Source organism: Budorcas taxicolor, chromosome 1, assembly GCF_023091745.1.
Source record: "Budorcas taxicolor isolate Tak-1 chromosome 1, Takin1.1, whole genome shotgun sequence".
Lineage (NCBI taxonomy): Eukaryota > Metazoa > Chordata > Mammalia > Artiodactyla > Bovidae > Budorcas > Budorcas taxicolor.
The window spans coordinates 132826674-132842031 of record NC_068910.1 but is presented as its reverse complement, the minus strand read 5'-3'; the positions used below and the strand labels follow the sequence as shown (position 1 = coordinate 132842031).

Here is a 15358-nt window from a genome sequence, read left to right as displayed (position 1 = left end):
AGTTTTGTTGTTTTCTGTCAAACCTCAACATGAATCAGCCATAGGTACACATACATCTGCTCCCTCCTGAACCTCCCTCCCATCTCCCCTCCTAACCTACCCTGCTGGGTTGATACAGAGCCCCTGTTTGAGTTTCCTGAGCCATACAGCAGATTTCTGTTGGCTGTTTATTTTATATATGGTAATATGAATTTCCATGTTACTCTTTCTGTACATCTCATCCTCTCCTCCCCTCTTTCCATGTCCATAAGTCTATTCTCTGTTTTTCCATTGCTGCCCTGTATAAGTCCTTCAGTACCATTCTTCTAGATCCTGTATATATCTGTTAGAATACTATGTTTATCTTTCTCTTTGTGACTCACTTCACTCTATAATAGGTTCTAGGTTCACCCACCTCATCAGAACTGACTCAAATGTGTGGCAGAGTAAATTCCATTGTGTATATGTACCACAACTTCTTTATCCATTCATCTTTCGATGGGTATCTAGGTTGTTTCCATGTTCTAGCTATTGTAAATAGTGCTGCAGTGAACATGTGTCTTTTTCAATTTTGGTTTCCTCAGGGTATATGCCTAAGAGTGGAATTGCTGGGTCATGTGGTTTTATTCCTAGTTTTTTAAGGAATCTCCATACTGTCTTCCATAGTGGCTGTATCAATTTACATTTCCACCAACAGTGCAAGAGTGTTCCCTTTTCTCCACACCCTCTCCAGTATTTATTGTTTGTAGATTTCTTGACGATGGCCATTCTGACTGGTGTGAGGTGATATCTCATTGTCGTTTTGATTTGCATTTCTCTAATAATGAACGATATCGCGCATCTTTTCATGTGTTTGTTAGCCATCTATAAGTCTTCTTTGGAGGAATGTCTGTTTAGGTCCTTTTCCCACTTTTTGATTGGGTTTGTTTTTCTGGTATTGAGTTGTATGAGCTGCTTGTATATTTTGGAAATTAATCCTTTGTCAGTTATTTCATTTGCTATTATTTTCTCCCATTCTGAGGATTGTCTTTTCCCCTTGCTTATAGTTTCCTTTGCTGTGCAAAAGCTTTTAAGTTTTATCAGGTCACACTTGTTTACTTTTGTTTTTATTTCCATTACTCTAGGAGGTGGGTCATAGAGGATCTTGCTTTGATTTATGTCATCATATGTTCTGCTTGTGTTTTCCTCTAAGAATTTTATAGTCTCTGGTCTTAATTTAGGTCTTTAATCCATTCTGAGTTTGTCTTTGTCTTTGTGTATAGAGTTAGGAAGTGTTCTAATTTCATTCTTTCACAAGTAGCTGTCCAGTTTTCCCAGCACCATTTATTGAAGAGGCTGTCTTTGCCGCATTGTATAGTCTTGCCTCCTTTGTCAAAAATAAGGTACCCATAGGTGCATGGGTTTATTTCTGGGCTTTCTATCTTGTTCCATTGGTCTATATGTCTGTTTTTGTGCCAGTACCATACTGTCTTGATAACTGTAGCTTTGTAGTTTAATTTTTAAGTCAGGAAGGTTGATTCCTCCAGCTCCACTCTTCTTTCTCAACACTGCTTTGGCCATTCAGGGTCTTTTGTGTTTCCATATGAATTGTGAAATTTTGTGTTCTAGTTTCATGAAAAATGCCATTGGCAATTTGTTGCTGCTGCTGCTAAGTTGCTTCACTCATGTCCGACTCTGGGTGACCCCATAGACTGCAGCCCACCAGGCTCCCCAGTCCCTGGAATTTTCCAGGCAAAAGTATTGGAGTGAGTTGCCATTGCCTTCTCCGGGTAATTTGTTAGGGATCACATTGAATCTGTAGATTGCATTTGGTAGTATGTCATTTTCACAGTATTGATTCTTTCTACCCAGGAACATGGGTAACATACCCATCTGTTTATACCATCTTTGATTTATTTCATCAGTCTTATAATTTTCTGTGTACAGTTCTTTTGTCTCCTTAGTTAAGTTTATTCCTAGATATTTAATTCTGTTGCAGTGGTGAATGAGATTGATTTCTTAATTTCTATTTCTGAATTTTCATTGTTAGTGCATGGAAATGCAAGTGATTTCTGTGTATTGATTTTGTATCCTGCAACTTTGCTAAATTCACCAATTTAGCAAAGTAATTTTCTGATACTGTCTTTGGGGTTTTCTATGTACAGTATCATGTCATCTGCAAACAGTGAGAGCTTTACTTCTTCTTTTCCGATCTGGATTCCTTTAATTTCTTTTTCTTCTCTGATTGCTATAGCTAGGACTTCCAGAACTATGTTGAATAATAGTGGTGAATGTGGACACCCTTGTCTTGTTCCTGATCTTAGGGGGAATGCTTTCAGTTTTTCACCATGGAGAATAATGTTTGCTGTAGGCTTATTATATATGGCCTTTCCTATGTTGAGGTAGGTTCCTTCTATGCCCATTTTTGAAGAGTTTTAATTGTAAATGGGTGCTGAATTTTGTCAAATTTGTCAAAAGCAAAAATACATGCTTTTTCTGTATCTATTGAGATTATCATATGGTTTTTATCTTTCAGTTTGTTAATATGGTGTATCACATTAATTGATTTGCATATATTGAAGAATCCTTGCATTCCTGAAATAAACCCAACTTGATGATGGTGTATGAGCTTCTTGATGTGTTGCTGAATTTTGTTTGCTAAGATTTTGTTGAGGATTTTTGCATCTATGTTCATCAGTGATATTGGCCTGTAGTTTTCTTTTTTTGTGTTGTCTTTGTCTGGTTTTAGTATCAGGGTGATGGTGGCCTCAGCAAATAAATTTGAAAGTGTTCCTTCCTCTGCAATTTTTTAAAAGAGTTTTAGAAGGATGGGCATTAGCTCTTCTCTGAATGTTTGATGGAATTCTCCTGTGAAGACATCTGGTCCTGGGCTTTTGTTTTCGGGGAGATTTTTTTATCACAGTTTCAATTTCACTGCTTGTATTTGGGTTGTTCATAATTTCTATATCTTCCTGGTTCAGTCTTAGAAGATTGAACTTTTCTAAGAATCTGTCCATTTCTTCCAGGTTACCCATTTTACTGCTGTATAGTTGTTCATAATAGTCTCTTATAATCCTTTGTATTTCTGCATTGTTTGATGTAATCTCTCCTTTTTCACTTCTAATTTTGTTGATTTGATTCTTCTCTCTTTTTTTCTTGATGAGTCTGGCTAAAGATTTGTCGATTTTGTTTATCTTCTCAAAGAACCAGCTTTTAGTTTTATTAATCTTTACCATTGTTTCTTTCATTTCTTTTTCATTTATTTCTGCTTAGATCTTCACGATTTCTTTCCTTCTACTAATTTTGGGGGTTTTTTTTTGTTCTTCTTTTCCAGTTGTTTTAGGTGTAAAGTTAGGTTGTCTATTTGGTGTTTTTCTTGTTTCTTGAGGTAGGATTGTATTGCTATAATCTTCCCTCTTAGGACTGCTTTTGCTGCATCCCATAGGTTTTGAGTTGTTGTTTTCACTGTCACTTGTTTCTAGAAATTTTTTGACTTCCCTTTTGCTTTCTTCAGTAACCTGTTGATTGTTTAGAAGCATGTTCTTTAATCTCCATGTGTTTGTGTTTCTTACAGTTTTTTTTTCCTTGTAATTGATATCTACTCTCATAGCATTGTGGTCCGAGAAGATGCTTGATACAATTTCAATTTTCTTAAACATACTGAGGTTTGATTTGTGACCCAAGATGTGGTCTACCCTGGAGAATGTTCCATGTGCACTTGAGAAGAAGGTGTATTCTTCTGCACTTGTTTGGAATGTCCTGAAGATATCAATGAGATCCATCTCATCTAATGTATCATTTAAGACTTGTGTTTCCTTATTAATTTTCTGTTTTGATGATCTGTACATTGGTGTGAATGGGGTGTTAAAGTCTCCTGCTGTTATTGTGTTACTGTTAATTTCTCCTTTTATGTCAGTTAGTGTTTGTCTTATGTATTGAGGTGCTCCTATGTTGGGTGCATAGTTATTTACAATTGTTATGTCTTCCTCTTGGATTGATCCTTTGATCATTATGTAATCTTGTATCATGTAATCATTATCTCTTGTAATCTTCTTTATTTTAAGGTCTATTTTGTCTGATATGAGGATTGCTACTCCAGCTTTCTTTTGCTTCCCATTTGGATGGAATATATTTTCCCCTCTTCTTACTTTCAGTCTATATGTGTCTTTAGGTCTGAAGTGGGTTTCTTGAAGTGGGTTTCTCTATGGGTCTTGTTTTTGTATCCATTCAGCCAGTTTGTGTCTTTTGGTTGGAGCATTTAATCCATTTACATTGAAAGTAGTTATTGATATATATATTCCTATTGCCATTTTCTTAATTATTTGGGGTTGATTTTGTAGATCTTTTTCTTCTCTTGTATTTCTTGACTATATAAGTCAGTTTAACATTTGTTGTAAAGCTGGTCTGGTGGTACTGAATTCTTACTTTTGCATGTCTGAAAAGCTTTTTATTTCTCCATCAATTTTGAATGAGATCCTTGCCGGGGACAGTAAATTGGTTGCAGATTTTTCCCCTTTCAGTACTTAAACTATATCCTGCCATTCCCTTCTGACCTGCAGAGTTTCTGCTGAAAGATCAGCTGTTAAGCGTATGGGGTTTCCTTTGTATGTTACTTGTTGCTTCTCCCTTGCTTCTTTTAATATTCTTTCTTTGTGTTTAGTCTTTGTTACTTTGATTAGTATGTGTCTTGATGTGTTTCTCCTTGGGTTTATCCTGTACGGGACCCTTTGTGCCTCTTGGACTTAATGACTATTTCCTTTACCATGTTGGGGAAATTTTCAATTATAATCTCTTCAAAAATTTTCTCATACACTTTCTTTTTCTCTTCTTCTGGGACCCCTATAATTTGAATGTTGGTGTGTTTAATATTGTCCCAGAGGTCTCTGAGACTGTCCTCAGTTCTTTTCATTCTTTTTGCTTTATTCTGCTCTTCAGAAATTATTTCCATCATTTTATCTTCCAGCTCACTGATTCGTTCTTCTGCTTCAGATATTCTGCTATTGATTCCTTCTAGAGTATTTTTAATTTCAGTAATTGTCTTGTTTCTGTATGTTTATTCTTTAGTTCTTCTAGGTCTTTGTTAATTGATTCTTGCATTTTCTCCATTTTGTTTTCAAGGTTTTTTTTATCATCTTTACTATCATTATTCTGAATTCTTTTTCAGGTAGTTTGCCTATTTCCTCTTCATTTATTTGTACTTCTGTGTTTCTAGTTTGTTCCTTCATTTATGTAGTATTTCTCTGCCTGTTCTTTTTTCTTTTTTTTAACTTACTGTGTTTGAGGTCTCCTTCTCTCAGGCTTTAAGGTTGAATTCTTTCTTCCTTTTGGTTTCTGCCCTCCTAAAGTTGGTCCAGTGGTTTGTGTAAGCTTTAAATAGGGTGAGATTTATGCTGAGTTTTTGTTCATTTGTTTATTTGTTTGATTTTCCTCTCATGGGCAAGGATGAGTGAGGTGGTAATCCTGTTTGCTGATGATTGGGTTTGTATTTTTTTGTTTGTTTGTTGTTTAGAGGTGTCCTGCACAGGGTGCTACTGGTGGTTGGATGATGCCGGGTCTTGTATTCAAGTGGTTTCCTTTGCGTGAGTTCTCACTATTTGATACCCCTTAGGGTTAGTTCTCTGGTAGTTTACGGTCTTGGAGTCAGTGCTCCCACTCCAAAGGCTCAGGGTTTGATCTCGTTGGTCACTGTCAATCTGCCTCCTCCCCCACGGGATGCACCTCCAGCCACAGAGACTTTGGATTGGGGAGCGAGAGCAGCCCCACGGCAAAGAACTGCTCCTGGGTGATGAAGCAGAGCTGCACTCGGTAGTTCAGTTTAAATTTTGAGTTGCATCTTCCAGCAGAAGCTTCCTCAGCCGACAGGACACCTTGCCTCCAGGTTTGTACTTTTTAATTGAGGTAATAATTATGTGATCTATTTTGTCTTACAGTGTTTTCTCTTCAATCATTGAACAAGTCACTGCAAAATCAATTACAGGAGTCATTAAAGAGCCAGGAATTATTGCAGAGTAAAAATGAAGAGCTCTTAAAAGTGATAGAAAATCAGAAAGATGAAAACAAAAAATTTGCTGGTATATTTAAAGAGAAAGATCAAACTTTACTTGAAAATAAACAGCAATTTGACATTGAGACAACAAGAATGAAAATTGGTATGTGTTTGAACTGTAGTCACAGTCACTTTTTAAAAAGTAATACTGAAACTGAAACTTTTTGTTGTTTTAGAATTGGAGGAAGCCTTAGTCAATGTGAAGAGCTCCCGGTTTAAGTTAGAAGCTGCTGAAAAGGAAAATCAGATATTGGGAATAACATTACGCCAGCGTGATGCCGAGGTGACTCGACTGAGAGAATTAACCAGGTGATGTTGACATTATTTGAATAACTTATGCCTTTTGTTAGATGTATTTATAAACTTCAAAATAATTTCAGACCTGCCTTCTTAACCTTATCTTTTTCTCAGTGTTTTTGCTAATTTCTAAGGATATTTTTCTTTTGTTCCAGTTAAATTTCAAACGTGGCTAAATTCCTTTTTAAAGCATGTGATTCCAGGCAAAGGACTCTGATGAGGAGCTGAAGACTTGTTTAGCAAATGGTTAAGAACTCTCTGAAGCCAGAGACACCTGAGTGGAATTCCAGCTCTATCATTTATTAGCTGTATGACTTTGAGCAAGATCGTTAACCTTTCTAAACCTTAGTTGTAAAGTGGGGGCATGATTAGGGTTGATAAGAGGGCTAAGAAATCATTCATGAAAAGCATTTAGCACAGTAAGCCCTCATTCATCAGATCTTGGGTAAGTTATTTAGCCTCTTTGAACCTTATTCACTGCATTAGTAAAATGAGGGATTTGACAATAATTTCTAAGATTCCTTTGTTCCTTAACATGTGTTAAATAAATAAAACCACCTCACTCAATTTTTATATGATATTCTTTTATAAAGTTCAGTTTTCTCTTGAGGTGGTTGACAAAAATTGGGTTTTCAACTGATTTTTTAAATCCTAGAGAAGTCAGTTATTTTAGGCCTAAATTATATATCATCAGATCTGACCATGCTTTTGACTGATCCTGGAAAGTCATAGTTCTAAATATAAAGCAATCCTGAATATAAAACAATCTTATTTGTATTTCAAATGAAAAGATCCATTTTGAATTATATACTTTTTTCCCCACTTTGAGTTATAAACTTTTAGAGAATAAATGATATATAGATATATGGTGGTGGTTTAGTCACTAAGTTGTATCTGACTCTTGCAGTCTTGGCAGGACTGTAGCCTGCCAGGCTCCTCTATTTTCCCAGGCAAGAACACTGGAATGGGTAGCTATTTCCTTTTCCAGGGGATCTACCTGACCCAGAGATCAAACCTACATCTCCTGCATTACAGATGGATTCTTTTACTGCTGAGCTACCAGGGAAGCCTATACATATATACATATACATATATATATATATATAAAGAATATTTATTAGTTTTGTAAACACATTTGAAATGACTTTATATAAGCTATGTTAATATAGAAATATTGCTTCTCCCCACATTCATCTTTTACAGAATAATTTCACTCAAACTTTTATTGAACAGTGAGAAAAACAAAATGTACTTCTTGTATCCATGTAGTGTTAATTAGGCTCTAGTCAGAGTTTCTGGAATATTGGGTTATACCACTCTTTTTCCAAGTTAATTATGAGGATTCCCCTTTTTATGAAAGTCTTTATAAGGTCTCTAAAGAAAAGCATCTTCTCTTTTCTGAGGAGTAATTTAGGGTAAAAACTTTATTATCTTTAAGTATTTATGGTAAAAGAAGTTAATCACAAAAAACCACATATTTTATGATTTTATTTCTAAGAAATGTCCAGAAAAATGCTAGGATTTACTCAGATCAAGCTGCCCTTTAAATTTAAAAGCAAAACAGACAAAAAATACTCTTTGAGCTTGGTTGTCAGAATTCACCCACATTGGTGACTTGGGCAATTCCGTTAATTAGGAATATTCCCAGTACTATAGCTGGGCTACTGTGACGATTTACATTTTACTTCTGACATGAGAGCATAAGTCAACAACACTTGACAATACAGATAAATCTTCATGTTCGCCTACCCCATCTCTTTTTCCTATAGCCATGTAACCTCAGTCAGATATGTATGTGTCTCTGTGTGTGTGTGCATTTTTTTTTTTTGCATGTGTTAATTAGTCTGAGAGATTTGACAAAAATTTTAAATGCCTTTCTCAGACTACTGGGGAGGGATAATGGAGCTAGAAGTTTCACATACAAGTGCTAAATAAATTTCCTAAACCATTTCTTCTCCAACTTTCAATAGTTTTGAAATACATCTTTGTTACGTTTTTTAGATTTTACTAGAATGCAGGTTATAGTACCATTAAAATGTGAGGAAAATTAATATATTTTTCAGTAAAAAAAGTAGTAAATATTCTTCTGATAGTTTCTAAGAGCACTCATACAAGTGCTGATATTTATTTAAATTAGTATAGTTTTATAAATAGCCAAGAAAGGACTTTACATTTTTATTATGAAAATGCACCAGTTTTCCAAGCATTAAAAACCATTGTGTTTAGCTGACTCTCATGTAATAGAAACACAGATATATCTACTTTGTAGCTATTTAGGTGCTTGTATTGCTTCCTTTAAAATTTTGGCATAGTTTTATCTCTTTATTTACAGAGATTTTTCTTTTAATTTCAAAGACAGTTGTAAGTCACATTTGTTTACACATGAGAAACTTAATGATTGCATTTAATTTCCAGAGATTAAACTCTTTATTACATGTCCCTTTTTGTATTGTGAATTTTGTACAGAGCAAAGATAATATTTTTATTTAAGTCTGAAAAGGAACTTCAACATAAGGATTTCTTTTCCAAAAATAAATAAAAATAAAAATGTCAGTATGCTGTCTGGTTGAATTAACTAGTGGTCATTGCTCATTACAGCACTTCTTTAAAGATGGTTTCTATGGCATACTTTTTATCTTTTAATAGTAGCTCGTTAGCTTCTTGAAAGAGGTATGAAAAAAGTGGCTGGAGCCATTGCCATTTGAAGGGCAATCAGAACTCAAGACATAGCATATTTAAGATGACAGTGTATGCCAGGTTGGGAAAGAACTTTTTTTCCTTTTGTAGGAAAAGAATCACTTATTCTATATCCAAAGATATTAATATAATCACTGCTAACTGTTTCATACAGAGATTTCCTTTTAGTATTTTATTTGGACATGTATAACTGTTTTTACAAAAATAGTATTGTTACTGTGTTGCTTATGGCTACTCTTTTAAATTTAACCTTGTATAATGAACATTTTCCTATCAATAAATATTCTTTACAAATGACTATAAAAAATGGCTATGATGTAGTAAGAATGTAATATACCTGAATCAGTCCACAGTATTTGGAGATAAAGATATTAAGTTCATCAATTTTCTGTTATAAACTATATCTTTGTAAATATATCTTTGGGTGCAGCCTACTGGTGAATATCAGTAGGTTAAATTCCTAGAAGTGCAACTTGGTGGGTCTAAAGGTGTGGGATATAAAAGTCTTTTAAGATTCTGATATAATGCTATTTTGCTAGGAGAGTGTACACTCCCACTTTGCCTCTCCAAACCTTTTTAACAATGGATATTCTTATTTTCCTATGTTAGCTTGATAGGCCAAAAAAAATCATATTTTAAAAATTTTAATTTCTCTGATAAAAGTCAAACCTTAAACCATACTTATTGACTGATAATCTTTTTAAAAAAATTACCTATTAATGTTCTTTGTATCTTTAAATTGGTGTGTTTCTTTTTCTTATCTATATTTAAGAATATATATGATTCCATTCAAATAGACTAAAGTCTTGGTATAAAATGGTTTTAAGAGGACTACTAATAAAAGCTGTCACCAGATGGAAACTGTGCTAAGCACTTTACCCTTATGTTTTATAATTTTATCTTATTTAATGTTCATTCTAAATGTGAAGTAGTTATCTTCATTTTTGCAGTTGAGGAACTTGAGATTCAGAAAGGTTGAACAGCTTGCTCAAGATCACAGCTAGCAATAGTGCTAGGATATGAATCAATTTCTGTCTGACTTCAAACCCTGTGTGATTTTCCTTATATCACACTTTCCCTGGAATCTAGCTGTCAGTTATACCTAATTATACTAGATAATTAAATTATGTCCAACTATCCTTTTTTCGCCAGTATTGTTCCAATATCCTTTCCATATATGTTTTCAATGTAGAGTAATAGTTACTAGCACAATCCACTAACAAATGGGTAGTATATTTACCATTTTGCAGTGTTGCTCAAGAATAAAGCATCTCTACCTTAAGAGAAAATTTTTTCTGAGCCTCCATTTTTAGATATAATAGTATTAGATTTGATGCAGACTAAGGTCTTTTATCAATTGTTACTTTAATTTACTCTTTCCAGAACATATTATGTGATTTTGTGCTTTAGTTGCTTTTTTCCATATTAAGAACCAGGTGCTTGCCTCAGATACTTTCTTTTAAAGATGAGAGGAATATGTAAGTAAATGAAACAAATGGGTAAAAAGAAATAATTAGTGTACTAAATTCTTCTTAACAGAACTTTACAGAGCAGTATGGCAAAGCTTCTCTCAGATCTTAGTATGGACACTGCTCGCTGCAAGCCTGGGAATAATCTTACCAAATCACTTCTGAACATTTATGAAAAGCAACATCAACATGACCCGATCCCTGCTCACACTTCCATAATGAGCTACCTAAGTAAGTTAGAACCAGATCACACTCTTATTACACATCCAGAGCCTCTTTCTACAGTTGCCAATGAGGAAAACATGGTGCCAGATAGACCTTATGAAAATGTTCTGCCCTCTAAAGGCCCTCAGCACAGTAATACTAGGAGTATGGAGGAGGTATCAGCCCCTGGAATTGTTCCTGCCCTTTCAAAACAGGATTCTGATGAGGCAAGTGAAATTACGACCTTAGTAGAAGATGAGCATAATTTGGATAAAACAATTTACATTCCATTTGCTAGAAGCACTCCTAAAAAGAAATCGCCACTGTCTAAGAGATTATCCCCCCAGGCCCAGATCAGTGTAGCTCCACCACAGCTGGTCAGTGGACTTGTTGCTGAAAAAGAAAATACACTGTGTGCACCTGGAGTTTGTTCCTCTTGCAAAAAGGAAGAAGCACCTGAGAAACTTTCCAGAACAGCTGATAGGGAGGACAAGCAGCTTCTCAAGAAAATAAAGGAAGCCATTTGCAAGATCCCTCCTGCCACTGAGGAGGAGTTGGCGGCCTGTCACAGCCCCTCCACTTGTCAGAACAGCAACGTTCAGGTGAAAAGCAGTGCAGTCTCTGATGGTAGCTTTTTAAATTCTGACTTACCTTCTGACTGGAGCATCTCTTCTTTTTCCACGTTCACGTCTCGTGATGAGCAAGACTTCCGAAATGGCCTTGCAGCACTGGACGCCAACATTGCCAGACTCCAGAAGTCCTTAAGGACTGGTCTTCTGCAGAAGTAAGCTCAGAAGAAAGGAAAAGTTGTTTTTAAGAATAGAACTTGGCTACATTGAATGTATATTTTAAATTTCTTTAGAGAAAAGTTTTATATTATGTGTGAAATAAATTGTATGAATAATACATTTATCATTGGAATATATTGACACTAGAGCTTATAAAAAGTCATCTTAAGAAACTGACATTTGTTAAGAAGAAAGTTGTGTGTTACTAGAAAAATACTGTATTATAAATAAAATTTAGTATTTATTTATTAGAGTTTATTCTTACTCTGCTGGGCTAAGAATGCAGGTTGGAAGGAATTTCTGGTTGTTCTAAAGGATAATAGGAAGGGAGTCTCTGGGTACAATTTACTATATTAAAACTAGAGGGTTTTTTTTTTCTCTTTCAGGATTCCTGTTTGTTTTTTAATGGCATTGTGTTTTAATGTGTGATGTTCTGTGCTACAGGCTGGTGTTGTTGGTGAGACATATAAACATTTATTTTAAGAGAAAAAGTGCCAGTATCTCCATTAAAAAAAAAAAATGTTGATTGGTCTTAAAAAATACAGATAACATCCTAAGTTAGCATATGGTCTGTTAACACTTTAGCACTTTTACTTATTTTTGTCACAGATACACTGGAGATCATTAAAAAGTAAAGTCAGACTAATTTTAAAAAATGCTAAGATAGGTTTTGGTTTTGTAAATTTGTTTTTTTAAATAAATGTTTATTTGTTTTTTGTCATTATATTTGAACATGATGGATTTTATAAATCTTGTACTGATTATAATTCTGCTTTTCTGGGCCAATTTTTTTCCCCCCAGCACTTCAGCTGAGAGCATTTTCTGTTCTGTAAATAATATGGGTTAGGTTGGTCTCTGCTTCTCTAAACTAGCACTTCCTAACTATTTGGTGTTATCTCCTTCCATGTAAATGGCACATTTTAACTCTTAGAAAGCTGCATAGTGTGCTATGACTGATACTTCATACAAGTCACCTGCCTGGTGTCATTTTATTTGCTGCTTGGGCAGGCTTTAGCATTAGAGTGTTCTGCTGGTCCCAGAACCACCTCCTGCTGTTTTTAAGTGTTGGGGCTACAACTTCTAGAGACCCAGATAGAATCTCTTTAACATGTTCAGATTTTATAGAAAGATTTCTTAGGCCTAAATATTAAATGAATTTTAAGCTGTTTATACAGAATTGTCTATTGTTTATAATTTCTTCTAGTATTCATAAGTTAATTCCTTAGTTTATGTGGAGGTAGTAGTTCACAAGCCTTGAACACACAAGTTGAGAAGTACAGTTCAGAAATGCAAAATAGTAAAGCAAGGAAGGAAGTTGTGTCATATGTCTATGCCTAAATATTCAGTTGTTATTCATATGCATATGCAGAAGTAAATTCTTAAAATTATCATGGGATTTTCAAGAAGATTGTCCTCTTTTACCCTTAATCTAAGATGGTATCTTTACATGCAAGGAAAACTTTTAAATATTTACAGGTCCAGTTATCTAGGATTAATAATTTGATTGAATAGCAAATGAGACTGGAACATCCCCAAGGGACCTTTACCAGGAGCTTACTGTTTATTTTGTAAAAGACACATACATGTCACAAAAACATGAAAGGATTTGGTTAAACTTTAAGATGGAATATGATCCTAGAAAAATTGAGGGAATAGACAATGACTTTCATAGAAATTTAAAGTAGAAAGAAGCCCCAGTATGGTAGCAAGCAAGCATGAGCTATGCTCAGTCATGTCTAACTCTTTGCAACCCCATGGACTATAGCCTGCCAGGCTCCTCTGTCCATGGGATTTTCCCAGAAAGAATACAGGAGTGGGTTGCCATCTCTTCCTCCAAGGAATCTACCTGACACAGGTATCAAACCCACATCTCCTGCACTGTAGGTGGATTCTACCACTGAGCCAGTCAGTTCAGTTCAGTCACTCAGTCGTGTCCGACTCTTTGTGACCCCATGAACTGCAGCACGCCAGGCCTCCCTGTCCATCACCAACTCCTGGAGCTTACACAAACTCATGTCCATTGAGTTGGTGATACCATCCAACCATTTCATCCTCTGTTGTCCCCTTCTCCTCCTGCCCCCAATCCCACCCAGCATCAGGGTCTTTCCCAATGAGTCAGTTCTTCACATCAGGAGTCCACATATTGGAGTTTCGCTTCAACATCAGTCCTTCCAATGAACACCCAGGACTGATCTTTAGGATGGACTGGTTGGATCTCCTTGTAGTCCAAGGGACTCAAGAGTCTTCTCCAACACCACAGTTCAAAAGCATCAGTTCTTTGGCACTCAGCTTTCTTTATAGTCCAACTCACATCCATACATGACCACTGGAAAAACCATAGCCTTGACTAAACGGACCTTTTCTGACAAAGTAATGTCTCTGCTTTTTAATATGCTGTCTCAGTTGGTCGTAACTTGCCTTCCAAGGAGTAAACGTCTTTAATTTCATGGCTGCAGTCACCATCTGCAGTGATTTTGGAGCCCCCTAAAATAAAGTCAGTGTTTCCACTGTTTCCACAGTGTTTCCACTGTTTCCCCATCTATTTGCCAAGAAGTGATGGGACCGGATGCCGTGATCTTCGTTTTCTGAAATGATGAGTATCAAGCCCATCTTTTTCACAGTCCACTTTCACTTTCATCAAGAGGCTCTTTACTTCTTCACTTTCTGCCATAAGGATAGTGTCATCTGCATATCTGAGGTTATTGATATTTCTCCCGGCAGTCTTGATTCCAGCTTGTGCTTCTTCCAGCCCAGCATTTCCCATGATGTACTCTGCTTAGAAGTTAAATAAGCAGGGTGACAATATACAGCCTTGACGTACTCCTTTTCCTATTTGGAACCAGTCTGTTCCATGTCCAGTTCTAACTTGCTTCCTGACCTGCATATAGGTTTCTCAAGAGGCAGGTCAGGTGGTCTGGTATTCCCATCTCTTTCAGAATCTTCCACAGTTTATTGTGATCCACACAGTCAAAGGCTTTGGCATAGTCAATAAAGCAGAAATAGATGTTTTTCTGGAACTCTTGCTTTTTCCATGATCTAGCAGATGTTGGCAAATTGATTTCTGGTTCCTCTGCCTTTTCTAAAAGCAGCTTGAACATCTGGAAGTTCACGGTTCATGTATTGCTGAAGCCTGGCTTGGGGAATTTTGAGCATTGCTTTACTAGTGTGTGAGATGAGTGCAATTGTGCGGTAGTTTGAGAATTCTTTGGCATTGCCTTTTTTGGGATTGGAATGAAAACTGACCTTTTCCAGTCCTGTAGCCACTGCTGAGTTTTCTAAATTTGCTGGCATATTGAGTGCATCACTTTCACAGGATCATCTTTGAGGACTTTAAATAGCTCAACTGGAATTCCATCACCTCCACTAGCTTTGTTCGTAGTGATGCTTCCTAAGGCCCACTTGACTTCACATTCCAGGATGTCTGGCTCTAGGTGAGTGATCACACCATTGTGATTATCTGGATTGTGAAGATCTTTTTTTGTATAGTTCTGCGTGTTCTTGCCACCTCTTCTTAATATCTTCTGCTTCTGTTAGGTCCATACCATTTCTGTCCCTTATCAAGCCCATCTTTGCATGAAATGTTCCCTTGGTATCTCTAATTTTCTTGAAGAGATCTCTAGTCTTTCCCATTCTGTTGCCTTGCTCTATTTCTTTGCACTGATTACTGAGGAAGTCTTTCTTATCTCTCCTTGCTATTCTTTGGAACTGTGCATTCAAATGGGTGTCTCTTTCCTTTTCTCCCTTACTTTTCGCTTCTCTTCTTTCACAGCTACTTGTAAGGCCTTCTCAGACAGCCATTTTGCTTTTGTGCATTTCTTTTTCTTGGGGATGTTCTTGATCCCTGTTTCCTATACAATGTCATGAACCTCCATCCTTAGTTCATCAGGCACTCTGTCTGT

General features: G+C 36.0%; 1 protein-coding gene across 1 annotated transcript in view; it reads left to right on the top strand.

The window, feature by feature from the left end:
- Window positions 1-11459, top strand: part of CCDC14 (coiled-coil domain containing 14) — a 45164-nt gene extending 33705 nt beyond the window's left edge. Inside the window, exons 11-13 of the mRNA XM_052646473.1 lie at window positions 5889-6107; window positions 6181-6313; window positions 10538-11459. Coding sequence (XP_052502433.1) covers window positions 5889-6107; window positions 6181-6313; window positions 10538-11459 — 1274 coding nt within the window. The remainder of the gene's footprint in view (window positions 1-5888; window positions 6108-6180; window positions 6314-10537) is intronic.
- The last annotated feature ends 3899 nt before the right edge of the window (window positions 11460-15358 follow it).